This window comes from Mauremys reevesii, linkage group 25 (genome assembly GCF_016161935.1).
Source record: "Mauremys reevesii isolate NIE-2019 linkage group 25, ASM1616193v1, whole genome shotgun sequence".
In the NCBI taxonomy this organism is placed as follows: domain Eukaryota; kingdom Metazoa; phylum Chordata; order Testudines; family Geoemydidae; genus Mauremys; species Mauremys reevesii.
The window spans coordinates 772,289-799,983 of NC_052647.1; the positions used below are offsets into that span (position 1 = coordinate 772,289).

The window sequence follows — 27,695 nt, forward strand, 5'->3', positions numbered from 1 at the left end:
TCATGTGGGGGGTAGTCACAGGGGTTACTCCACTGACTCCCAGCTTCTCCCCGCCCCCGCCAAATTTCCCCATCAGTTGCTGTCCCGGCCCATCAGGGTAAGCAGCTGGTGCGCCTGGACACTTTGCTTACTTAGGTTTACCGCTGTGCCTGCGGCCGCTCGAGGTAAACAAACCATCTCGGCCCACCAACAGCTTATCCTGATGGCCTGGGAGCCAAAGTTTGCTGACCCCCGAATTATAGGGTTGGCTTATGAACGGGTTATAAACATTTTCCATTTTTACTTACTCATCTTGGGGGAGGGTCGGCTTATAAACGAACTGGCTTATGATGGAGTATATACGGTAATTAAAAACGTTATCAACATGCAGAAGCTCAACGTGGCCACTGTAAAGTTGTAGGGGGAGCTGTGGCTCTTCTAGCATTTTTCATTTTTAAGTGCTTGACTTTGCAATCTTACTGTTCCCTTAGCATAGCTTTTTTTTGTATGTTTTATTTAAAAGGACTTTTAATATGAGCAAAATCCCTCTGGTTAAGTTTTGTTAGCGCTGCATGGTTCTGAAGAAGACACTCTACTTTTATAACAAAACAATAAAAAGGGGGATTTTTTAAAATCACACAGAAGGTAACCAAGATGTGCTGAAGAACAAGTTGGAAAAGCAATTTTAAGTAATTGAAAAATCTCCTCAGAGCGTGTTTGCTGGCATGATTCCACACTGAGCCTGACGGGTCCAGGGTTGCTGTTGGGATAATGGGCATGTGAGAGATAATGTCTCATTAAAACATCTGCAGCAAAATTCAGCCCTGCAAAAAACCCAGCCTGACTTAGGCCATGTCTACACTGTACCAATGCAGCTGTGCCACTGTAAGAGCGCTGCTGTAGCTGCTCTATGGTGATGGGAGAGAGCTCTCCCGTTGACATAATAAAACCACCTGCATGAGTGGAGGTAGCTGTATTGGCGGGAGAAGCTCTCCCCTCGACATAGCCCTGTGCACACTGCCACTTATGCTGGTGAAATTTATGTTGCTCGGGGGAGGGGGTGTGTCTTTTTTTCACATTCCTGAGCGACATAAGTTCTTCTTCGAGTGCTTGCTCATATAAATTCCAATTAGTGTGCGCGTGCCGCGTGCACGTTCGTCGGAATATTTTTTACCCTAAGCAACACTCGGTGGGTCGGCTGAGTGCCCCCTGGAGTGGCGCCGCCATGGCGCCGGATATATACCCCTGCCGACCCAACCGCCCCTCAGTTCCTTCTTACCGCCCGTGTCGGTCATTGGAACAGTGGAGTGCGGTTTTACTGACCTCCACCTCCCTAGCTACTCATAGTTCTCTAGTTATTTTTTTGTGTATATAGTTCAAAGTGTTATAGTTATAGTGTACTTAACATCGTTCATAGTTAAGTGTTATAGTTAAGAGGGGTTCGGGGATTAGCCCGTTCCCCGCACCCGGTGCCGGGGCCCATGCCCGGTTCACTGGGTTTCAAACCGTGCTCAGCCTGTCGCAAGCTGATGCCGACAGGAGATCCACACAACTCCTGTCTTAAGTGCCTCGGGGAATCTCACCTGACAGATAAGTGTCGCATTTGCAAGTCCTTTAAGCCTAGAACAAAAAAGGAGCGGGACTCTCGGCTAAAACAGCTCCTCATGGAGGCGGCTCTTACCCCTCCATCTTCGGCACCGAGCGCTGGACAATCGGCGGGCAGAAGCGCCTCCTCGGTACCAGACTGCCCCGGTACTGCCAAGACCTCTCGGCACCGGCTGTTGCCGGCACCGAAGTCGACTAGACACCGCTCCCTCTTCCCGAGGTCGAGAAAGCCTAAGACTCCTGCTGCTTCCGTGCCACCTGCACCACAGCCAGAGAGCTCGTCTAAGTCGGATCGCCCGGCACTGACACCTGTCAGCTCCCCGGTGCGAGCCGTGGTTGAGCTTACTATTCCATCCACGCCGGAGACATTCTCAACGGCGCGGGATTTGATTGCCATGACAGAGTCGATGCTGCCTCGTCCCCCGGCACTGCCGGTGTGGGTAATTCAGTCTATCGGCAAGCCTGCCTTGATACGACCATCCTCTGTTGGCACACCAGAGCGGCACCATTCCCGATCACGGTCCCACAGACGTTCTCGGTCCCGTCGGCGCTCCCGCTCCCGACGCCGCTTGCAGTCCTGGCACCGTTCCCCTCACCGGTATCGGTCGCACTCACAGCGTCGTTCAGTATCCCGTTTGCCGGCCCACCACTCTCGGCACCACTCCAGCTCCCGGCACCGCTTCAGGCACCGTGACTCCCATATCCGTTCCAGACTTCGAGCCTTGAGATCTCGGTCGACCTCCTGGCACCGCTCCGGTCACAGGTCCCGGTCTCATTCCCGGTACCGGTCTGCCTCCCGGTACCGGTCCCCGATGCCGAGTACAGCAAGGTCCGCTAGAGACAGAGACTCTGCCCAGGGCTTCTCAGCTCCTCCATGGCTGTCCAGACACGCATCAGGGTCCTCCCACGCGGACAGCTCTTATGAGCAGGACCATGACTCTGACGTACCCACCAGAGTCTTCCAAGAGACCCAGGCTCAGGACCAAGGCCCCCATCAGTGGTCATTCTGGACACCTTGGGCTTACCACCAGGCCCAGGGCGTACCAGTAGTGCCATCCCGCTCTGTCCTATCAGAGCACAGAGTGCCAGAGGCGATGGTTAGCTGTCCCCCTCCGACTGCTATGGAGGAAGCCCCAGTTCACCCACTGGACTCCCAGGTTCCACTGGAGCAGGAGCTTGCCCAAAAGCAAGAGGCCACACAGGACCCGCTCGTCCCCGGCATCTCCTCTTCCTCTTCTCCAGATGAGGTGGTGGCAGGAACATCCTCCTCGGGCTCTCCTCCAATAGACCTGAGAGCCCATCAGGACCTTCTCAGGAGGGTAGCGCTCAATATGAACCTCCAGGTGGAGGAGGTCCCAGAGGTAGAGGACCTGGTAGTGGACATACTGTCGGCGGATGCCCCCACTAGAGTGGCCTTACCGTTTATTAGGACCATCCAGGCCAATGCGGACACTATATGGCAGTCTCCAATCTCTATCCCTCCTGCGGCCAGGGGAGTCGAGCGTAAATATATGGTGCCCTCTAAAGGCTATGAGTACTTGTATATCCATCCTCCTCCCTGCTCACTGGTCGTCCAGTCTGTTAATGAGAGGGAACACCATGGCCAGCAGGTGCCAGCCCCGAAATCGAAGGAGGCTAGGTGGATGGACTTACTTGGCCGCAAAGTTTACTCTGCAGGTGCCCTACAACTCCGGGTGGCAAATCAACAAGCCCTGCTTAGCCGCTATAATTATAACACTTGGGCAAGGGTGGGTAAGTTTACGGAGCTTCTCCCTCAAGACTCCCGCCAAGAGTTCGCTGCCCTCTTGGAGGAAGGGAAAAAGGTGGCCAGAACTTCCCTCCAGGCTTTGTTGGACTCAGCCGACTCAGCAGCCAGGACTCTGGCCTCGGGTGTTGCCATGAGGCGCATCTCATGGCTTCAGGCTTCAAGCCTCCCACCGGAGCTGCAGTATACCATCCAGGACTTGCCATTTGATGGTAAAGGCCTATTTTCGGAAAAGACTGAGCCCAGGCTGCAAAGCCTGAAGGACAACAGGGTCATAATGCGTTCTCTGGGCATGCATACGCCGGTGACCCAACGTCGGCCTTTCCGTCCCCAGCCTCACCACTCATTCCCTGCGCCTAGACAAAGACAGGACTTTGGCAGGCAGCACAGCTGAGGTGGTCGCAGGCGACCTTCAGGATCCCAAGCGGGCCAAAATCAAGGTCCCTCGAAACCACCACCGGGACCAAAGGCGAACTTTTGAAGGTGCACCCGAGAGCGACGTACCAGTTACAGGCCAGGATCCCTCTCCTCCCTTCTCCAACCGTCTCTCCTACTTCCTCCCAGCGTGGTCCCAGTTAACTTTGGCTCGCTGGGTCCTACGCACGGTGGAGTATGGGTACCACCTCCAATTTATTTCAACCCTGCCCTCCCACCCTCCAACCCCATCCCTCTTCAGGGACCCCTCTCACGAGCAATTCCTCTTACAAGAGGTGCGGACGCTCCTTGCCATGGGAGCTATAGAGGAGGTACCAATGGATGAAAGGGGCAAGGGGTTTTATTCCCGTTTTCCTAATCCCCAAGTTGAAAGGAGGTCTCAGACCTATCCTAGACCTGCGAGGACTCAACCAGTTTATGATAAAGTTGAAGTTCCGCATGTATCCCTGGGGACCATTATCCCATCCTTGGATCCTGGAGACTGGTATGCCGCTCTCGATATGAAGGACGCGTACTTTCACATCGCCATTTTTCCTCCGCACAGGAGATTCCTTCGCTTCGTAGCCAACCGTCAGCACTTCCAGTTTACGGTCCTGCTGTTTGGCCTTTCTACAGCCCCAAAGGTATTTAAAAAGTGTATGGCCGTAGTCGCCGCCTACCTCCACCGATGTCGGATACACGTTTTTCCGTATCTGGATGATTGGCTCATCCAAGGGGCCTCCGAGACACAAGTCATTCAGCATGTGGGCATCGTCAAGGACCTATTCACCCGCCTAGGCCTGATGATCAATGTAGAAAAATCCACTCTGGTTCTCACACAGAGGTTAGACTTCATAGGAGCTATCCTGGACTCCAGTCTAGCCAGAGCCTGTTTACCACAGCCACGCTTTCAGGCGATGGCAACAATCATCCGAGGTCTACAGAATTTCCCGACGACCTCAGCTCACACTTGTCTCGGTCTCCTGGGTCATATGGCTGCCTGCACGTTCGTAACCAAATACGCCAGGCTCCGCCTCCACCCTCTGCAAGTTTGGCTCAACTCTGTATACTGCCCGGGCAGGGACCCAATAGACACGATAGTCACCATTCCCCCGAGCACCCTAGGCTCCCTAGACTGGTGGCTAACTCCCTCCCTGTTGTGTACAGGGCTGCCGTTCCATCCGCCCCAGCCCTCAATGTCCCTGATGACGGACGCGTCATCTCTCTGCTGGGGTGCTCACCTCGGACACATTCGTACTCAAGGCCTCTGGTCGCTTCAGGAGCTGACATTACACATAAATGTCCGAGAACTAAGAGCAGTCTGCCTGGCTTGCCAGGCGTTCCAGCATCAGTTACAGGGTCATTGTGTCTCAGTGTTTACAGACAACACAACGGCCATGTACTACATAAACAAACAGGGAGGGACACGATCCTCCCCCCTTTGTCAGGAGGCCATCCAACTCTGGGACTTTTGCATAGCCCACTCAATAGACCTGGTAGCGTCCTTTCTCCCAGGGCTTCGGAACACTCTGGCGGATCGACTCAGCAGGTCCTTCCTGTCTCACGAATGGTCGATCCGCCCAGACATTATTCATCCTGTTTTCCAGAACTGGGGATTTCCCCACTTAGACCTGTTCGCGTCCTGCGCGAACAGGAAATGCCAGATGTTCTGCTCCTTCCAAGGTCTCTCCCCGGGATCAATCTCGGACGCTTTCCTGATGCCATGGAAGGGCCAGCTCCTTTATGTCTTCCCACCATTCCCGCTAGTTCACAGGGTCCTGCTAAAACTCCGCAGGGACAGAGCGCACCTCATAATGATCGCTCCAGCGTGGCCCAGGCAGCACCGGTTCACCACGTTGCTCGACCTGTCGATAGCCAACCCAATTGCCCTGCCATTCCACCCAGACCTCATAACTCAGGACCACGGCAGACTTCACCACCCGGACCTGCAGGCCCTTCACCTCACGGCATGGCTGCTGCATGGCTAAACCAGTCAGAGTTGCGTTGCGTTGCTCTGCATCCGCACATCAAGTTCTCCTGGGTAGCAGAAAACCTTCCACGTATCTACCTGTTTCCTCTCAGAGGATCTCATCTTGGGTGACGGCGTGCATCCGCACTTGCTATGATTTGGCTCATATTTCTCCAAGCCACATCACCGCGCATTCTACCAGGGCTCAGGCTTCATCTGCCGCCTTCCTGGCTCGTGTACCTATCCAGGAGCTATGTCGCGCAGCTACCTGGTCTTCGGTCCACACTTTTGCAATCACATTATGCTCTCGTTCAACAGTCCAGAGATGATGCAGCCTTTGGCTCAGCAGTTTTGCATTCTGTAACATCTCACTCTGACCCCACTGCCTAGGTAAGGCTTGGGAATCACCTAATTGGAATCGATATGAGCAAGCACTCAAAGAAGAAAAGACAATTACTCACCTTTGTAACTGTTGTTCTTCGAGATGTGGTGCTCATATCCATTCCAAACCCGCCCTCCTTCCCCACTGTTGGAGTAACCGGCAAGAAAGAACTGAGGGGCGATTGGGTCGGCAGGGGTATATATCCGGCGCCATGGCAGCGCCACTCCAGGGGGCGCCCAGCCGACCCACTGAGTGTTGCTAGGGTAAAAAATCTTCCGACGAACGTGCACGCACGGCGCGCACACCTAATTGGAATGGATATGAGCAACACATCTCGAAGAACAACAGTTACAAAGGTGAGTAACCGTCTTTTTTGCCAACATAAGTAGCAGTGTAGACCTGGCCTAGATATCAGAAATGGGGGAAGGAAAGGGGCTGTGAGGAGAACTGCAGCTCCTGTGACTTTTTGTAATTTTTGCTGCATTCTTTAACATTCTGCAAATTAAGATTTCTTGGTGTTTTACCCCATCACAACAATAGAGCTTTTGCACTGAGTTGCTACTGTGCTGTGTTGCAGATAAATCAGGAAATGCAAAAGCAAAGGTTTCTGTAGCTCGTGCTTTGGGCATCTGACGCTTCCTGGGAATGGTGTAGTGTCCATTCTGTTAGCTGAACAGCCCTATGATAAACTACACTTTAGCAACAAAAACAGTGTTAGAAAATATTCTGTAGATGCACAGAGATTGAAACTGAAAGACGGCAAATTTAAAATTTAAAACTGCTAATGGAATCACAGAACATAACTAGGCTGTGAAATGCTATGCCATCAGTTCTCATTGAGGACCTGAGCTGGGAGTTAAGAAAAAATTGGCCCAAAAGGCAGGATGTGGTCTCTAGCACTTTTTCTGAGGCTGCTGGTGCTGGGGACAGGACATGGGCTCGAAGGCCTGGTCGGAGCAGGCTAGCTGGCGGCACTTGCGTTTCTATGCTGCATGAACCTGAACTCTCCTGCCTTTTGATTTGATTGTCACTGCACAATTTTAACATTTACTTTGCATTGAGTGTCCCTGTCTCACTCCTTTCTCCCCACGCCATCTTTTGCCCATACTGAGCTCTCTGGCTGTGGCTAGGCTTTGCCCAGGGTCAGTTGTATTCATGCCCAGTAATGCTGGAGAGGCCTGACTCAGACCCCACCCCCTGGGCACTGCTAGTGCCCTCACTGTGGTCAAGGCACCAGTCCTCTGTAGCCACTTCCCAGGCCCTCTCCTCTCCTCCCCTCCCCCCGGGCAAGCAAAGAACATAACGTCTGCTGCTCTTTTCCCCGTGCAGCGCCAGGCTGAGGGATAGGCCAGGCACCCTGAGAGAGTGAGCAAGCTGGAAAATGTTTGTAAGCCATCTTGCCTCATTGAGCACAGAGTCTGCATTCTTGTCAGTGCTGCCAAAGGGCTTTCCCAGGGAAGGCCAGGAGCAACTCAGCACTGACACTTGGGCAGTGGGCGCTGTGTGGCAACCTTCCCTCCACACCGAAGCTGGGTTTGAGCAGAAGCAACTGCTGAGTGCAGAGGGCTGGAGTGCCTGCTTCCTGGCTGCCAGGTGCAGGGAGTTACATGGAGTTGGTTCGGCTCCTTAGGGAAATATCCATCTTCTCCCTGAAGCAGAGCTGTGTGGGCAGCACATCTGAGTAGTTTGGGGGTATAAACTGATCCTCCTCTGATCCCTCACTGTCCTGATAACTTAGTAAATAATAATGTATAACATATCTCCATTGTACAGACCAGGGAAACTGAGGCACCGATCGAAAATGGTTTTTCCAGGTGCATACAGCAAGTCTGGGGGAGAGATAGGTCTGGGCCCCAGGTCTCCTGAGGCCTGGTCTAGTCCGCTAACCAAAAGCTCAACCTCTCTCACTGCTAGACCCCCCCAGAGAGCAGATGAGGGGGATGATTTGATTCTCTACCAGCCCAAGCCTCTGCTTTCCATTGGGATGCTCATGGCTAGAGCAGGGCAAGTCATCCAGGAACAGTTTATTCAGGGGATGTGGCCTATTCTGAAATTTGAGGATGATCTGCACGCAGAGCTGGATGTGCTCCTTGGTCATCCATACCCTGTGAATGTCAGTGAAGCTCAGGCCCCAAGGTGCTAACAGGCAATTTGCTTTGAGTTTCGCCATCCATCGTGCAGTGAGCAGTCACCCAAGTCATGTAATGTTCTGCTCCCTGCTTGGGTGGTGGCTGCTGAGGCATTTGCAGTGTGACTAGCTGTGTGAACACAGACTGGCATGAGTGCCCCCCGCGCCCCATTAATGTTCTTGTGAACTAAAATTCATTGGCGGGAATGTTGTCGGAAAGCAAACAAGGAGGGGAGTTGCAGTTCCCCGCCTGGCAGCCTCCTGGCCCCAGTGCTCTCACAGCTGGATGCACTCTGCCTTCATAAAAACAGCAGATATTTTACTTGCCCCATGCAGCTGGGCAAGTTGAATGGACTTCATGGCCCCAGGACGTGCTGGTGCCATTCTGTGGGGCCTGTCCAACCCTCAGAGCAGCTGCAACTTTATTCTGTTTGCCATGGATTTCCTCCGTGTTTTCTGCCTCAGTCAAGCCTAGATGGATGTGAGATCCTTCTGGGCTTGCTTTCTGTTACACGGCAGCCTGTGCTGAGGGCCTGGCAAAGCCTAATGGCCATGGGCCAGCAGACCCAGGGTGCAGGAACGCCTTAGCTCAGCATCAGCAGGCCAGGCCTGGGTTTGGGGAGATGAGGGGTTGCCTGGTGCAGCCTCTTTGGAGCATTGCAGACCCCAGCAGGACAGGAGCAGCCTTGATGCTATTTTTGGAGGTGCTCCTTGCCCAGGCAGGGGAGGGAATCACATGTGCACACAAGGGGATGGGTGGGGGAAGAGAAGTTATTTACTGTACGTCTTGGTAGAGGACCCAGGTTTAAACCCCAAATCAATTCAAACTGCAGCAGGAGTCACAGCTGAAATAAACAGCTTCCTGGGCTGGAAGGGCCCATGCGCGAACCCATCTCTGGCAAGCCCTGGCTGGAATGGTAGGGGGATTTCTGCTGCACTGAGGCAGGGCCATGGGTCCAGAAGATCACAGAGACATTGGCTTTGGTGTGGGTGGCCTGGTTTCCTTCTAGTTCTCCCCCTGACTGGCCAGTGAGCTCTGGGCAGTCCTGCCCCTCCCCAGCACGGGGTGGAGGGTGGGACGTGGGGCAAGGCAACCCCTTATTTGTTAAATACTTTCAGACATGGCTGAAAAGTGCTCCCTCCAGCCACTGCCTCCCTGGTGTTTATGCCACACTGCCAGCCATTTCTCTTTACTTTGAAAGCTGCAGTCTTGGGCATCTCCTCGTCTGTCCACTGTGCTGTCTGCAGCCAAAGCAGCCTTGTCCTCCGAGTCCCTAGCCCCTGGGGAGCTCTCAAGATGCAGCACTGACTAGTGGTCTCAGACCTGCCTTTGTGTCGAAGGGCTCATTGAAGGGGAGTTGCTGTGCTAAGCCTACAAGCTCTGTGTAGAGGTGCCCATTGTAGCTGCCCAGTGTCACACATATGTGGAGCGGGAGCAGGTCCATTTCTCCATTCTCTGCTGCCTGAGCCCTGTTATGTCCCAATTACTGCTGTGCTCCCTGTTACTCCTTGGGCTGGGGCCCAGCTTTGCACTAACTGAGTTGAGAGTTTGGAGCCAGCTTCTCCACGGCCTGGTCCTCCTGGGGCCCAGGAGTGGAACCCTGCGGCTGTGGCCGGCATAATCTCCAGGAGGGGAGATGACTGGCAAAGGCTCCTGCAGGGTTAACACACACCAAGAGTGACCAGCGGCTGGAGAGACTTTGCAAAGAGAACAGTCCTGCTGTCTAAGGCCTGGCCCAGCCCAGCCCAGCAACCACTTAGCAGCAGCTCCCTCCCCTGTAAACAGTGCCTCTTGGCTGCTTGGAGGAGGCTTTTTTCCTGGCTCAGGGCAAGCAGGGAAGGATTGCAGCTTGGTTGTCTGGACACTCACATCTGGCCACTCGCCTGTCCCCCCACCCCAACTCACATCTGGCCACTCGCCTGTCCCCCCACCCCAACTCACATCTGGCCACTTGCCTGTTTCTTCTCTCCCCCTCTCTCCCTCCCCAACACACATACATGCTCCCTTTTGCTGGTTTCAGAGTTTGTTTTTAATGTGATTAAAGCTAATGAAAAAAGATTCATAAATATCCTGCAGATAAGCCTGCCCCTCCCCCAGATCCTCCTTTCCATTGCCCATCCCTATCACAGTACAAGGCATGTGCCTGTTCCCATCACACCACAGGGTGTAAGTCCCTCCCACCCCCACTTCTGCCATCATGCATCCCCATCACACAGTGGGCCATATGCCCCGTTTTGCCCCCTGCCATCTCCCCTCTCCTCACAAGGTGTATGTCCTTCCCCCTGCCAGAATGCAGCAACATCCTATTGTATAATACCCTACTTCAGCAGGACAAACTAAAATTGCAACTAGAAGACCAAAACTTTCAGATCCTAGCTAGATGGACTTCCAAGTGATCTCAGCAATCTGGTTTGGGCATTGGATTATTCCTGAAAATCGTTCAGCTAAACACTGAAGGTCTCAGCTGCTAAAACACTCCATTCTCCAATCCCTAGCTTCCAAACATAACACAGATGTGGCTGTGCTACATCGATGTTAGACCAGATCTTGCTGACCCAGACCCACTCCCATCTCATTCAGATGTCTGTGATACTGGAGAGTTGTCATTTCAGAGTAGTAAATGTTTCCAAGGCCACTAGCTGACCCTAGGCCTACCCCAAATATTCTTCCTAAGCTCCTACACTCCGCTATCTGCTTTGGAGATTTTAATGGCCCCTACTCGAGATGCAGAGAGTCAGATCAAAGTGGAGTTGATGTTTTGAACTGGGTCTTGCTCCAGGACCTTCACATCGTCCAGGATCGAAAATGATGGGGTACTTTTCATTCTGCCAGGCAACCTCATCTGGACCATCAGCACAGGCTTCAAGCTATAAGCAGTGTATTGAAAACCTTCCCAGATAGTCAACATCATCCAATCTGTACCAATGTTGGAGTAACCATACCTATTGTGAGTACCACGAACAACCCTCACTGGAACTACTGGAACGCAAACTGGCCCAGCTTTACACAATTCACCGCCTGGTACATCACTTGTATCCCTCATGACGTCTCTATTGAAGAAGCTGAGATGTCCACAAAAGCCATTTACAAAGTAGCCACGAGTCCATTCCAAGAGGTTGCAAGGAGACTCTACATTCCTTGCCTAGATGTGGAGTGTGCAGAACTCCTCAAGCGATATGAAGAGCATGGCGATCCAGCCATTGCCACATATGTGTTAAAAGCTTAACTGCTTCTAGATGAGCAAAATGGGATCAGGCTGTCACTGAGCTAAACATGCCAAGATCCAGACGCAAAGCGTGGGCACTAATCAGAAGACTTGCTGTGGCTCAAAAGCCTCCAGCACAGCACCATACCCACACTCTCCAAAGAGTGCTACCCACCTGATACATGCTCAAAGGATAAGGATAAAAAATTTGAAGTAGGGAGGCCATTCCTCTGGGTTCCAGCCAGACAGTCCTGATTTTATAAAGTCCTGTCCATGTCTAGGAGCAATTTAGAGCTGGACATGGCTTTGTCTGGCTGAAATTTGAGGAGGAGACCGTGGAGTTGGTGGACGCCATTTTTCAGAGTGCACCCCACCCCCATGGTGTGACCTTGCTGCATGCAAAGTCATGCCAGCGGGGGCAGGGCTGGCGCAGAGGGGGGCAGGCATGACACAGGTGGGCCTACGCAGGCGAGGGCAGGGCAGCACCATCATGCAGCATTCTGGCAGCCCGCAGCAGCTGCCCTTCCCTCTCATTGGCTGCTTGAGACTACAACCCCGGCAGCCAGGCAATACTTTGACAGGGCCAACAGCTGGGTAGACTGCTGCAGGGGACCCAGGCTGGCTTGTCCTGTAGCCTGTGAGGTGACAATACTCAAACTATGAGCTGGTGAGGAGGGACAGGAGCTTTTGCAGGGTGCACAGAATGAAAAAGATCAGATTTTAGCAACACCAGAGAGGAAAATACAGCCTGACGTGAGGGCACAGGAGAGAGAAGAATCAAAGACAACTCACAAGTTAATGGTCTGAGTGACTGACAGGGAAGATGATGGTGTTTCAACAGTGAAGGAAAATGCAGGACAGGCTGGAGAGGAAAGGAGTTCTGCTTTTTATCATGTTAAATTTAAGATGAAGGGAAGACAACCAGGAGGGGTTGTCAAAGAGAGTGAGGGGGCAAGGCTGAAATACAGGATGGAGACAAATCAGAATTAGAAAGGTAACTTTGCGGATCAAGGCCAGGGTTCTAGTGGCTGAGGGGAGGCTGGCTAATAGGCTGTTAGAACTGAAGCTCTCCTAAGCCAAGGGCTTGATCCTGGAAGTAAACTCAGGCTCCAGCAGGAACCCATGTCTGTCTGTCCCTGGTGGTCCACCAATAAACGTTGTGAGCAAAACGGTGATAGACAGTGCGCTTAAAGACTTACACCCAGACTCCAGAGCCGGAGTGCATGCTCTAAAAAAATCCAGAGGAGAAACATATAAGGCTTACAGCTGAATTCTGGTCTGGATAAGCACCTAACAATGAAACAGTCTCTCTCTAATGGTGCATTGGGGGCTGGTCTGAAAACAGTGGGAGAATCCCTTTGTAGCTGACTGCTCCACCTCATGTCAGCACTTGTGTGGTACCGCTACCTCTGCAGCTAGGCAGAGCAATAGTCGAAGCAGCACCTTATGGAACATGGCTGTATTTCAGAATAACCCATGTACCTTAAATGTATATTACTGAGGCCATTCAAACCAGCTGGAATGTCTGGCTCATAAAATATCAGAGTTGGAAGGGACCACAGGAGGTCATCTAATCCAACCCCCTGCTCAAAGCAGGACCCAATCCCCAGACAGATTTTTGCCCCAATCCCTAACTGGTCCCCTCAAGGATTGAACTCACAACCCTGGGTTTAGCAAGCCAATGCTCAAACCACTGAGCTACCCTCCTCATGTTTTCATCAGCTGAGTGGGCCCCACATGTAGCTTCTTAATTGCAGAAAAGAGTAGCAATAGTAACATATCCAAAGGACTCAGGGATTCTAGGTTTGCTAACACCTGCTATTTCACTCAGAGCAGAGGGTCCAGTTCAGATCTGGTGTTAGTGTGAAGCTAGTATTTTGCGTACAAGCATCAAAAAGAAACTTCTTCATTGTGCCCTGCTGTGTCTCTTGGTATTGCTCTGTTTAGTTTCTTATGCTGTCCCCACCTCCCCAGCACAGTATGGGAACACCCGTCAGTCTATCTGAACCCTGGGAAATCTCTGAGTCTTTATAAAATCTTGATCCCTGGTGGAAAATTAATAATCTCCATGATCAGGATGAATACACTTGTACAGGTAGCTTGTTCCTTGAAACATGATTCACGATCAATTCTCTGCTGTGGTAGATAAAGGCAACATTGTCTTGGAATTCGTTTATAGTCAACATGCTGAAACACAACGTTATTTAATCCTGAATGGCCAAAAGAATCTGAGTTCATTGCTAAAAGCAGGAAAGGAGAGCGCCATGCATTCTGCAGCCTGTGTAGGTGTGATATAGATGTCAGCAATTGTGGAAATGAAGATTTGAATCAATGCATTTCTTCTGAAAAGCACAAACAGAACTCGCGGAGTACAGCTACTTCAACTAACACAGAAAATTTCTTCAAAGCTAGTGTGTTGCTTTGTGACAATAATGCGACTGCTGCTGAACTTTGCAAATTGTTCTATGCTGTTACGCATCATCATTCTTCCTGAAGCATCGACTGTAGCATAAAGGCTGATAAAACTGTTTACCATGGCTTGTCTGTGGCTAAAGACTTGACTTGAGGAAATACCATGGCTAAAGCACTGAGCGAGAACGTTTTAGTCCCATATTCAGTTTATTTTTTTTATATATATATATATATATATATAAAATAATCTATATTTCTCTTTGGTCACTAATGCTTCAAATAAGGGAGCAACAAAGTATTTTCCATTAATCTTAAGGTATTTCAGTTTTGAAAAAAAGGATTACATACTTTCTCTTGGGTTTTTTCAGTGATAGCCAGGAAACTGTTCTAGCCACTGCCACAGAAACATTTGGAAAACCGACGAAGTGGGTATTCACCCACGAAAGCTCATGCTCCAAAATGTCTGTTTAGTCTATAAGGTGCCACAGGACTCTTTGCTGCTTTTACAGATCCAGACTAACACGGCTACCCCTCTGATACTGGAAACCTCAAGACTTTTGACCTCCGTTTAGAGAAGCTGTCAACATATGCAGCTGATAATGCCAGTGTAAATTATGGGAAGTATAACAGCATTTACCAGAAACTGAAAAATGTCAAAGAGGACATTATAGCAGCCCACTGCTTAGCACACATTCTTCATAACATAATAAAGTAGGCAGCAGTTAAACTTCATATTGACGTAGAACATTTAATTCTAAAGGTTTATTCCCACTTCAACATTTCTGCCACTAGAACAGAGCAATTAAAGGAGATTTGTGACTTTGTTGAGGTGGAAGAGTGCAATCTGTTCAGACACGTCGTTACTAGGTGTCTGTCTTTTTTTTTTTTTTTTTGCCAGCAATCAATAGGTTACTGAAGTGCTGGAAACCGCTAACGAGCTATTTCCAGAGTTTAGGAGAGTAAGAGTGTTTCAAAATAAATTGGAAATGCTGTGGGGACAAGGGCATTGCCAATGAGGTAGTTGAAATTTTTTTTTCTCTTTCTGAGCTGTGCTCTGAAGCTATTCAAGGACTGTAATGAGGCTTTAGAAGCCACGTGCTTTAGTGTTCTTTCAGTTACTGAGCGCTTGAGTGGATTGAATATGAAACTGGAGAGAAGGATTAGGGACAAGTTCTTTGGATACACAGTGAATTCTAAACTCGAGGAGATTACTGAAGATATTGCTGGAAGGTGTAAAAAGGACTTCTTTTCTCTTTCATTAAAAGGCCATGAAGTATCTGCATGACAGGTATGAGTTCTCTGAAGACAGCCTTCACAGCAAAGTGTACAATTTAGCTCTTGAAAAACACATCCGTTTTGAAGAATCTTTGGAAGCTGTTCACACTTGCAGCATGAAAGAAATGGCCATGGATGAGCTCTCTGAAGAACTTGGCATTGTAAAAGTGCTAAACTCTTCTGCGTTAAAGGATTGCGTAACTAGCGAGGAGAAGCAACAGAACATTTTCACCAAAGCACAGGGCAACGTCAAGAACTTTAAGAAGATCCGATCTTACATCTTTTCAATACCGCGCAGCAGTGCTCACATGCAGAGGGTTTTCTCTCTGGTGACCGCAGCTTGGAGAAATAAAGGGAATCGCCTGGATGTGGAGAGCATGAAAGCAGAGCTCCAGATATGCATCAGTTTAACAGGGGAATGCAAAAATATGTAGGCTGAGTTCCTCAAGAAGAAGGAACTTCTGAAACTTCCCAAGGTGAGCAGAAGTACAGACACAGATGAATGGTTGTGGTACTTTGTGAATTAGACACATCAAACACTCTGCTTCTTGCTAGCAAGTCTAACTGTGTCGATATTGTCACTTTGTTCACTACTGTGGCAAAGTACCTGCTTCTCCTCGGCTGGCTTGGTCCCTTTTAGCCTTGGAGACACAGGCTTGGGCAAAGCAAAGTCCTTCCCGGTCACGCAGGGTCTGGCTGATCCTTTTCTCAGTCAGTCCCTTGCTGTTTTTCTCCCCTTCTGGGGACAGAGTGCAGTCTTCCTTGCTGGAAGAGGTCAGAGTCTTGCTGCACCTACTCGCTGGCAGCTTCTTTGCTTCTCTCACTCCCCCCTGTTTCCCTGCCAGGGAGGGTTTAAAAAGGTCTCCAGCAATTGGGGCCAGCTGAACCTAATTAGTTCCCTGGTAACCCCTGTTCCAGCTGAACCTAATTTCTCCATGGCTATCTCTCCTCAATGGATAGGGAGAGGCCTTTCAACCCCCTTGGGACTAATTCCTACCGCTCCCTTTGTAGCCATTTGTCCTGGGTTTGCCACACTACACACAAATAAACATTGTATTTTATTGAGAAAGTTCTGCATTGCATTGTAATTTTTATTCCATTTTGTGTAATCTTACATGGAATTGAATGTAGGTTGTTGCATTATTTAACTTGCCAGAAATTAGAATTAGTCTTTTACTGTACTACTTAGCAATGAGTTGGTCATTTTAAATGTGGCAATGTTTGGTACAGGTTTTATTAGTCATTGTTTCTGCATGTGGGGGTCACACCACTGGGGGCAGGGATGCCCTGTATTCTGAGTATGCATCAGTTGCCACCCTAGTTTGAAGGAGAGGTGAAGAAGAAATGACGATAGTACCAACAGTGCATACCTGAAACTGAAGAAGACTTCCTGCCTTTCACTGCAAATGAAGTAGAACAAGTGATCAAAACATTGAAAATAGGTAAAGCCTGTGAGCTTGATAATGCCCCCCCCCCCCCGAATTCTTGAAAAAACTGGGAAAACCTAGTAGATAACAGCTAGCCACCTTTCTACCTAGAGTCATCCAGGAGAATCAAATATTAACATCTGGCACAGTGCAAAAGTAATAGCTGTGTCAAAACCTGAAAAAAACCACTAACATGCGAGTCTCTTTGCTATGGTGGGTGTACAAATTACTTGAAAGGCTTCAGAGGTGACTTGTTTACAGGCTATAAATACCTAGATGGGGGACAGATATTTAATACTGGGCTCTGCAGTCTAGCAGAGAAAGGTCTAACATGATCCAATGGCTGGAAGTTGAAGGAAGACAAATTCAGACGCTTCCCTCTGCCATCATCTGTCCCTATCACACAATGAGGAGTGTACCCTTCCCTCCAACCCCTGCTATCACCTGTCCAGCAGGACATATTCCCATAACCCCAGCCCCTGCCATCATCACCCAGCCCCGTCACACGGAATTGTACACATTGCTCACACTGCTGAAAGGAGCCCCAAGCAGGTAGCAGATTGAGAGTGTTAATGTGTGCAGCATGCAGACCTCCTGCAGAGAGGCTGCAAACTCAGGGGTTTGTGATGGAGGGGCAAAAGCTGCTCCCCTAAGCCACCATGTGAGAGCACAGCACCAGGTGTGTTTCTGAGGAAATAACTCAGAGGTGTGAACTGTTCACCAAGGTGCTAATGTGTCTGTAGTGGAATAGTTTTAAAATATTTCTACCCTGGTCCTTAGTGCCATTGAATTGCTGAGCTCAGGTCAGTCAGGGCTGTACATTTTAGGAGGGTCAGAGACATATTTGTACCTTTAGTTCTGCACCAAAAAGGTGATAGAATCTGAAAATTTTAAAGGCAGTTCATTTTTGAGGCAGGGGGCTGTTTCTTGGGAACTCCCCAAATTTGCACCCGTAATTCTAACCTGGGGCCCAGTGAGGCATAACATTTTTCAGTCTGCTCATGCATGTGGATTTTAGAGCACTTTGGACCTGGACTCTTAATGGGGTTCGGCAAGAGACACCCCATAGAGTCAGGGTCACTGCCACCTCCCCCTGTGGAATGTTGGAAAGGGCAGGGCACAGGTTATATCTGTCATGTTCCATAAGGTCTAAAAGGTTGGCTGTAGTTTTTTTTTTTTTTTGATCTGACACTTGAGTCATTGCTCCATGGGTTTCCTTAGGTTGTATCCAACATTTCTGCCTTGTATTGTAGCAGTTTAGTCCCAGTCGCTGGATTTTATCACTGGCTGCAAAGTAAGCAAAGCCCTGGTTGCTAGGGGGTTTTAGGCTTGTTCTTAATCTCTGGAGGGTGAAGATGTGATTAGTGGCTCTGACACAGACTCTGTGGACTGAGGTTTTCAAAGGAGTCTGAGAAAGTCCTCACTTTCTCCTGACCTCTCTGGACCTAAGTTTCCCACCTTAAAATGCAGCTGATAATCCTCCTTGACTGCTCAAACCTCAAGGTCTTTGGGGCAGGGACTGGCCCTCATGCTGTGACTGTGCAGTGCCCAGCACAATGGGGCACAGGGAGCCTTCACAGAACTGCTGCAGTTGCAAACTTAGGAAAGCCCTGAATGCACTGTTACCTTGATTAATGCAGGGGTCGGCAACCTTTCAGCAGTGCTGTGCCGAGTCTTCATTTATTCACTCTAGTTTAAGGTTTTGCTTGCCAGTAATACGTTTTAACGTTTGTAGAAGGTCTCTTTCTATAAGTCTATAGTATATAACTAAACTATTGTTGTATGTAAAGTAAATAAGGCTTTTAAAATGTTTAAGAAGCTTCATTTAAAATTAAATTAAAATGCAGCCCCCCCCCGGACTGGTGGCCAGGACCTGGGCAGTGTGAGTGCCACTGACCATCAGCTTGCGTGCTGCCTTCTGCAACCACGCCATGGGTTGCCTACCCCTGATTTAATGCAACTTAAGAGCTGGAATGAAGAAGGAGGAGCCAGCACCCTGGGCTAGCTCCCCAGCAGGTATCTCTTGGGCCCACTGGGAGAGCGGCTGTGATTCAGGGTATACTGCAGAACGCTTCTGCAGGTATTGCTGGTGACACACATGCTTCTGCACTTGCTTGGACAATGCTGCCAACCCCAAGCATTTAACAAGTCCCCTGTCCCATTCCCCCCATCATGAAATGGGCTTAAAAATCATGAGATTTTAATGACTTTGGGGTTCTGCTTATTTGCCTTCTAGTTTCTGAATCTTTAGGAGTCACTTTCTCAAGTTTTTCTCTATAATCACAAGACCTGGACACTTACCCTTTTTTAAAAAATGAAAGTTGTGATTCTGTCTCATGTGATCAGCTGACTCCAGGAGCTGGGGCTTTAAGAAAAGCACCAAATGTCTTGATAACTGCAATAAAGGCATGAAAACTGGCAACACTGCATGCACTGGAGGAATTTATCCTTCAACACACATCTCAGGGGAGTGTTCTCCAGGTACACGCAGGACTGCTGGAACATCTCCAATCTGGGCCCTGGATTTAGATTGCAGAGGAGTTTGTGCTGTTATGGGGACAGAAGTGTGTGCGTGGTGGGCAAGTGAATGGTTCAGGCTTGGGTAAGGAAGGGGCTCTAATGATTTTTTTTTAGTAGGTTTCCATTATTAAGTGGGGTTATAGTTGCAGGAGAATGATTCACAATGGCGCCGTCTTGCCCAGCAGTTCCTGTCACATGGCCTCAGAGTCAGAGGAGCCCCAGTTATATCTGCCTGACCCCTTGTCTACACAAAGGAGCTGCATTGGCTTCACTTAAATTGGACCTTAGTTTGGTTTAAAACAGATTAATTTCAGTTTAACTTAAGTTGATTCCAGAGCTGCTAGAACAAAATCTGTTTAAAATTGTACCTTAGCTCAGCGGCTGTGACATGCTCTGGCAGAGATTCCTTTCAACGGTTTTAGCACTTTTGACTTCCCTCAGCCCTGCAGAAGACAGCCTGGCCAGATGCATGCGTGTGGCTCATGCATTATCACTCAGTTCCAGGAGCAGGACCTTTGGGACAGAGAGGATAAGGAAAGAGCCCAGAGGGATTCTACGTTCCCAGGGAACTCTGCGCGTGTGTCTACACCGCAGTTAAACACCTGTGGCTGGCCTGTGCTGGCTGACTCGGGCTAAGGGGCTTGGGCTAAGTGCCTGTTTAATTGTGGTGTAAACATTTGGGCTTGGACTGCAGCCTGAGCTCTGGGACCCTCCCAACTCACAAGGTCCTAGAGCCCAGGCTCCAGCCCAAGTCTGAACATCTGTACCGCAAGCCCAAGTCAGCTGGCACGGGCCAGCCGTGGGTTTTTAATTGCAGTGTAGACATACTCTGTCAGGCCAGCAGGCAGAGAGCCAGCCCTAGCTAGCAGTGAGCCGAGCACGCTGGATTGGAGTCCACCAGAGGCCAGCTGCTAGGGCTCCAGAACTATTGATTGCAGAAGATGCTTTTGCTCTTGTGTAGGGTTTTCTCTTTTGAGTATTATGCACTGGGGATGGGCCGGGCCCAGACCTCTGGATCCAATCTCCCCACGCCTAACTGATCTTCATCCAGATCAGAACCTACGGGCTGTGGCCATCACAGGCACAAACCTGCACTGGGTGAGCAGCTTCCTTATGTTCCACTTCAACCCTTCTCACTGTAAACTCAGGAGTTGTACCGTATGACTGGAGAATTGCTAACATAGTTCCTATCTTTAAGAAAGGAAAAAAATGTGATCCGGGCAACTACAGGCCTGTTAGTTTGACATCTGTACTATGTAAGCTCTTGGAAAAAAATTTTGAAGGAGAAAGTAGTTAAGGACATTGAGGTCAATGGTAATTGGGACAAAATACAACACGGTTTTACAAAAGATAGATTGTGCCAAACCAACCTGATCTCCTTCTTTGAGAAGGTAACAGATCTTTTAGACAAAGGAAACGCAGTGGATCTAATTTACCTCAATTTCAGTAAGACATTTGATACGGTTCCACATGTGGAATTATTAGCTAAATTGGAAAATATGAAAACTGAAAGGTGGATAAGGAACTGGTTAAAGGGGAGACTGCAATGGATCATACTGAAAGGTGAACTGTCAGGCTGGAGGGAGGTTACTAGTGGAGTTCCTCAGGGATCGGTTTTGGGACCAATCTTATTTAATCTTTTTATTACTGACCTTGGCACAAAAAGTGGGAATGTGCTAATAAAGTTTGCGGATGACGCAAAGCTGAGAGGTATTGCTAATACAGAGAAGGACTGGGATATCATATAGGAAGATCTGGATGACCTTGTAAACTGGAGTAATAGTAATAGGATGAAATTGAATAGTGAAGAGTGCAAGGTCATGAATTTAGGGATTAATAACAAGAATTGCGGTCTTGGGATGCATCAGGAGAGGTATTTCCAGTAGAGATAAGGAGGTGTTAGTACCATTATACAAGGCACTGGTGAGACCTCATCTGGAATTCTGTGTGCAGTTCTGGTCTCCCATGTTTAAGAAGGATGAATTCAAACTGGAACAGGTTCAGAGACGGGCTACTAGGATGATCCAAGGAATGGAAAACCTGTCTTATGAAAGGAGACTCAAAGAGCTTGGCTTGTTTAGCCTAACCAAAAGAAGGCTGAGGGGAGATATGATTGCTCTCTATAAATATATCAGAGGGATAAATACCAGGGAGGGAGAGGAAGTATTTAAGCTTAGTACCAATGTGGACACAAGAACAAATGGATATAAACTGGCCATCCAGAGGTTTAGACTTGAAATTAGATGAAGGTTTCTAACCATCAGAGGAGTGAAGTTCTGGAACAGCCTCCCAAGGGGAGTAGTGGGGGCAAAAGACATATCTGGCTTCAAGACTAGGCCTGATAAGTTTGTGGAGGGGATGGCATAATGGGATAGCCTAATTTTGGCAATTAATTGGTCTTTTACTATTAGTGGTAAATATGCCCAATGACTTGTGATGGGATGTTAGATGGGGTGTGATCTGAGTTACTACAGAGAATTCTTTCCTGGGTGCTGGCTGGTGAGTCTTGCCCACATGCTCAGGGTTTAGCTGATCGCCATATTTGGGGTCAGGAAGAAATTTTCCTCCAGGGCAGATTGGCAGAGGCCCTGGGGGGTTTTCACCTCCCTTTGTAGCATGGGGCACAGGTAACTTGCTGGAAGATTCTCTGCACCTTGAAGTCTTCAAACCACGATTTGAGGACTTCAATAACTCAGACATAGGTTAGGGGTTTGATACAGGAGTGGGTGGGTGAGATTCTGTGGCCTGCGTTGTGCAGGAGGTCAGACTAGATGATCATAATGGTCCCTTCTGACCTTAAAGTCTATGATTCTATGATTGCCCCAGGAAAGAAACAGGTGCTGAAGTTCCCTCCGAAGGGGCTCCATGCCACTGCCCTGGTGGGGGGTGCCCTCCTTGTCCCCTGGGGTCAGGACAAGGGTCCCCACGATGGTGGTGAGGGCAGCCCTTTGGGGCCTGTGCTGGGGCTCTCCTCTCTCCAGCAGCCTGTGGGGACACATTGAGGTGCCAGACCAGGCAGTGACTGAACTCTCCCTGCTTCTTTCTTGCCAGCTGCTGTGAACCTGTGCGTCTCCCTGCGGGTGCCTCAGGCTGTCCCCATGGACCTGCGGATCGGACAGCGCTTCGTCAAGCCTGGCTCCGACACCGCCCTGCTGGCTCTCAAGCAGACCCAGCAGCTGCAGCACCAGCTGTTCTTGGCCAGCCTGCACCAGCAGCAGGTGGAGCAGTTCACCCACCAGCACATGCGGGTAGGAACACCTTCCCGGGCCTCTGGGGGGGCCACAGGGCCAAGCTCCAAATTGTGGGGACACATCGCACCAGCAGCCCTTGGGGTGGGTTGGGGAGGCACTTGCCTGCTGCAGACACACTGGGAGCCTGCTCCAGTCAGTCAGCAGAGGGAGAGTGGAGCTGGCAGCCACCCCCTGGCTCTGAGCACAGCTGTGCTGGGGAGCAGGAGGCACCCAGATCCCAGAAGGACCAAGCCGTTGTCAGTGATCAGAACCAGAGGGAGCTCGAGGAGCCCCAGTTATATCTGGCTTCCCAGGCAGTACCAATGGGATGGTGTTCCAGACAGTGGTCTGGGCAGATCCCTGTTTCCCCCAGCCTCTCATCAGACGTCAGCGTTTTTTCTCTTCTCTGAAACAGGAGCGAATCCCAATGAAATGGAGGGAGTTACAGGGCAAATACTGGGCTACTTCTGCCAGCCTCTGGGTCTGAGCCATGCTGCCCAGTCCTGGCAACGTCTGCTCTCGAGCACCCTCCACCCTGTGTGACCCTCTCCCTTCTTACCCCTTGAGAGCCTTGGCTGTCCATTATCCTGGCAGGCGCAGAGGCATCTCCTGTCATTAGCTTTTTGTCCAGCCCTGAATACAGTGGCCCCAACGCCTCTTGTGTTCCATGTGTGCTCACATGGCTCAGTGCCGGGTCTGTGCAGCGTGGCCAGTGGCGGTGAAAAGCAGGAAGTCACCTTCTGGTCTGGCTTTTCGCAGGGATCACGGGAGGCCACGGTTAGCAGTGCTTTCCCCTGTCAAGGCCTGAGAAGTCTACAGTCCATGTCTATGTGAACACAGTTCTCCTGGTTACTGGGAACATAGGGATGGTCCAGCAGTGACCCCTCCCCTCTTTCTGGCAGTGGCAGCACAGCTGCTTGAGAACAGGGGGCAAGGAAACCTGGAATGGGCCCAGCGAAGGGCTGGGGGCTGGATCAGATGGTGCAGAGCCAAGAGTTCTGGCCAGAGCAGAGCCAAGCTGGCAAGCCAGATCAATTCCCCAGGCCATGGCAGAACCTCGACAGCAAAGGTTGCATCATCAGATCTCTGCTCTGCGCCCTGGCCACGTCCTTGACCACAACGGTCAGAACCTTCCAGACCCTACAGTAAATGTGGGGTATTGTAGGCAGGATCAGTCCATCCCTGGAGCCCCAGCACTGATCCCTCCATCTGACGCCAGGAAGAAGCCAAAGCCAGTGGCCCTGTTCTCAGAGGTCTCTGTTCCAGGCCGGTGGGACAGTTGCCAGTTCTGCAGCTCTCACTGCAGCAAAGGGACAGATGTTCCAGGGCTGCCTATGCTGACAGAAAGCCCAAGGGGTGCTCAGCAAGGGATACGGATTCCCCTTGTCTTGGTCTGGAGCCCAGCACAGCCCGTAAATCCCACACGTGGGGAAGGGCCTAACTTGGACCCGAACAGTCTCATCTGGGTAACTGCAGCCCCCACAGGGGCTCAGGGGCCAATCTGCTTTCACTGCCCAGTCCCTGGGACCCGCCTTTCTCTCCTTCCCGAACGACACCTCCACTGCACTCTGGCTACCAGTCCTGGCTTTCGTATCACCCCGGCCTGAGAGCAGCCCTAGGACTGGCAGGAGCTCCCCTGCAGGGGAAGGACCCATTGACTCCATAGTCATGGGATCCTGAAGCACCAGGATGGGCCCCTTTGTCTGTCGCCCTCCCTGTTTCAGGGGACAGGTACCAGACTGCTGGTGCTCCACCCGCCCCAGGGTCTACAATCAAGTGACTCCCGAGAGTCACTGTTGATAGAGCCCACAGGGCAACACTCTCCCTGCAGCCCCGTCACTCCATCGTGTCTCCAGACTCAGGGATGAGGGGCTTGGCCTTTGCACCTGCACCTCCCAGAGTCACCTCTCCCCTGGTGCTGGTGTCCTGCTAAATGGACAGGCTCGTGGAGAATGAGCCACTCTGATGCCTGCACCCAACCTGCTCTGGGTGTCCTGGGTCTAAGGTCCCCTGGGGAGCCCCCTGGTGGACCTATGGGAGAAGATCTGCTCTCCCCTTGCCTTCCCAGGGTCTTGCCCAGGGTGGAGCTCCTGCCTCTCCTCCCATCCGGGCCAGGGTGGGGCTCCCCTTCTGTCCCCCCAGGATGCTGGTTGGGGAAGGGCTCCCCCCTCTCCTCCCCACTGGGATCTGGGGCAGGACTCCCCCCCACCCCTCTCCACAGGGGCCAGACTGAGGCAGGGCTCCCCCCCTCTCCTCCCCACAGGGCCCAGGCCAGGGTGGGGCACCCTCCTCCCCTGCAGGGCTCTGGCAGAGGCGGGGCTCCCCTTCGCTCCCTCAGGGACACTGTCCGGGGCAGGATTCCTCCCTCCCTTCCCCCACAGGGCACTGGCTGGGGCAGGGCTCTCTTGCTGCTATGCTGATGCTCTCGCTCCTCCCCTGCAGGTGAACATGGACTCCCCGCAGCGTGAGGCAGAGGCTGGGCAGCAGGAGCAGGAGCTGCGGCTACTCCTCAATAAGGACAAGAGCAAACGAAGTAAGATCCCTCCCTGTGTCCATCTATCTGTCTGTCTGCAATGCAATGGGTGCCATGGCTCTGCCTGGGAGTCTGTGAAGGGGGGGCTCAGGCCCCCTGCCCATTAGGTGGGGAGTGGATGGTTCCCCCGTGGGTGCTCCCTGCCAGTGCTGGGACTCTGGGTTCCTGCTAAACACAGCCCTGCCTGCATCATGGCACTGTGCTGCTGGTTCAGGCCTTCCACGTTCCTGCGCAGGATGCTCCTGGCAAGGATGTGCTCTGGCTCTGCTTCTCCACTAAGGACTGTGAAGGTCCTGCCTGGTGCCCACACCCTGCCCTCCTGCCAAGGACAGCTGCAGAGATTGAACCTGCTACTTGACAGGGCAGGAACTGGTGAATCAGAAAAGCAAAAGGGATCCCCTTGGCTAAGCCTAGGTGAGTGCCTGGCCCCGCCCACCGCCCCCACTCTGGGGGCTGCCAGAGCAGGTTGGGCCCCAGCCCGCTCCTGCTCCTCCTTTGCTCTTCAGGTGGCAGCAGCGCACACCAGGGTCACTCCTCGTGCAGAGCCACGGGCACTGGGATGGTCACAGAATGAACTGGTCAGTGTTTTGGGAGCCATTTCTACAGGAGACCAGTCCACTGGGAGGGGCAGGAATCCATTTCCAAGACTCTGTGACTCAGGATAGGAGCAGTGGTGCCACAGGCAGAGCTTGTGCAAACTTCCTTCCAGCTCTCCGCCATCCCAGCCCTTCTGTCTGCTGAGAGCAGCAGGAAGGACCTGGGACTGAAGCAGCCTGGGTAAAGGTCCCAGGACAGAGCCAGTACCAGTCGGAAGGTGGCACCTCTGGACTTGATGTTGCTGTGAGCACTTTCATACATGAAGCCAGTGCCCCATCTAGTGCCTGTCCCAGCACGGAGCTCTCAAAACTGTGAACTTCTTGAGTTACCCATTCAGTGCATCACACCTTCCTGTACTCTAGAAACAGCTCCAAACTGCAGCCCCACCATGGCCCTTGTCAGGATCCCCTGCTGGTCCACGCAGGTACCCATCACACAGGCTGCAGAGAGCCCACTCTCTAGGAGTCTCAGAGAGCTCATTAACAGCCATTGTGCCTGATGTCTGGGAGCCCTCCATAGCCATCACCCTGGTCACCCATGAGCAACTCCTAACTCAGCTCCCGTCCACACAAACTCTCTGGCCTGCGTGTGGCAGTGCTCAGCCCTCAGGCTGGCTGGGGCTGTGGGCTGGAGCCCACGTGTTGCTGTCACTCAGGCTGTTAACCCGCCCACTTTGCAGTGGGATCACAGGCTAAACTACTTTCCCTCAAGCCCCCCAGGCGCCCAAAGGACAATCAAGTTCTCCCACATAGAGTGGCTCAGCTCCCTGCAGCATTAAGAACCATGGGCTATGTCCCCAGAAGTCCTTGTGCCACACACCAGTAAATGCAGAGCCAGTGAGGACAAAGTTGACTAGACACACTGGAGTGTGGCTTTGCAGTGTCTCAGAACCGAGTGCTGATCGTCTGGGCTAACTCTACAGTGAAGACATCTGCTTGTAGGCTCAGGAGCTGAGCATGATGGGATAGGTGGAAGTGACATAACACCTTCCCAGAGCGTGGGAACTGCTGACACTGTGGAAACATGCAAACGATCAGGTGTGGCTGAGAACAGTGTGATGAATGCTTGGCCACGCAGGAGCTTTGGAAATCAGTTGTGGCTCTTCTAGCCAGCTGGGCTGCCTGCCAGAGCCGTCACTCCACAGAATGCCTTCTGTGCACTTTCATCCACCAGCTTCCTGCTGGGAGGAACCCCCGGCGAGCTCCCGACCTGTGATCTTTGCAGTGAGCTCTCCTTATGCAGCTGGTAGAAGTAGGCAGTGTGCACCGTTCTGGGGCAGTTTGGGGAGGACTGGCACTGACTAGGAATGAGGTCTCAGCTGCTTTGGTGTTCGCTTAATGGGTCAGTGCTGACCCCAGCAGGCATATGTCTGCACTGGAGTTGAAAGGTGTAATTCCCAGTTCAGATAGACATTAAAATAGCAGCGTAGCAGCCACAGCACAGGAGGTGGCATAGGCTAGTCAAGCAACTACAGTCTGGATGCACTTGGGTCTCAGACTTGGGGTAAAAAAAATAAAATAATTGGAGATATACCAATCTCCTAGAACTGGAAGGGACCTTGAAAGGTCATTGAGTCCAGCCCCCTGCCTTCACTAGCAGGACCAATTTTTGCCCCAGATGGCCCCCTCAAGGATTGAACTCACAACTCTGGGTTTAGCAGGCCAATGCTCAAACCACAGAGCTAGCCCCTCCTGCCAGTTGAGCCACCATAGCTACACTTCTATGTAGGGACAAAATTAGAAAGGCCAAGGCACAAAATGAGATCAAACTAGCTAGAGACTAAAGGGTAACAAGAAAACATTCTACAAATACATTAGAAGCAAGAGGAAGACCAAGGACAGTGTAGGCCCATTACTCAATGTGGGGGGGAGGGGGAACAGTAACAGAAAATGTGGAAATGTCAGAGGTGCTTAATGACTTCTTTGTTCAAGGTAGGTGGCGATTGGACGTGTAACATATTGAATGGCAGTGAAAAGCAGGTAGTATCAGAGGCTAAAATAGGGAAAGTACAAGTTAAAAATTACTTAGACAAGTTAGATGTTTTCAAGTCACCAGGGCCTGATGAAATTTGTCCTAGAATACTCAAGGAGCTGAGGAGATATCTGAACCATTGGCAATTATTTTTGAAAAGTCATGGAAGATCAGAGAGATTCCAGAAGATTGGAAAAGGGCAAATATAGTGCCAATCTATAGAAAGGAAAATAAGGACAACTTAGGGAATTACAGACCAGTCAGCTTAACTTCTGTACTCGG

General features: G+C 50.9%; 1 protein-coding gene across 15 annotated transcripts in view; it reads left to right on the forward strand.

Annotated features, from left to right (window-relative positions):
* The window catches only part of HDAC7 (histone deacetylase 7), a 258,861-nt gene that overhangs the window by 182,364 nt on the left and 48,802 nt on the right, over positions 1-27,695 (forward strand). For all 15 annotated transcript variants that reach the window (XR_005591173.1, XM_039513885.1, XM_039513888.1 and 12 more), the window contains 2 exons: positions 22,134-22,330; positions 24,755-24,845. Coding sequence is in view for 14 of the 15 variants with exons in the window: in XM_039513885.1 (XP_039369819.1) it covers positions 22,134-22,330; positions 24,755-24,845 (288 nt within the window). In the remaining variant the exon portion in view is untranslated. The remainder of the gene's footprint in view (positions 1-22,133; positions 22,331-24,754; positions 24,846-27,695) is intronic.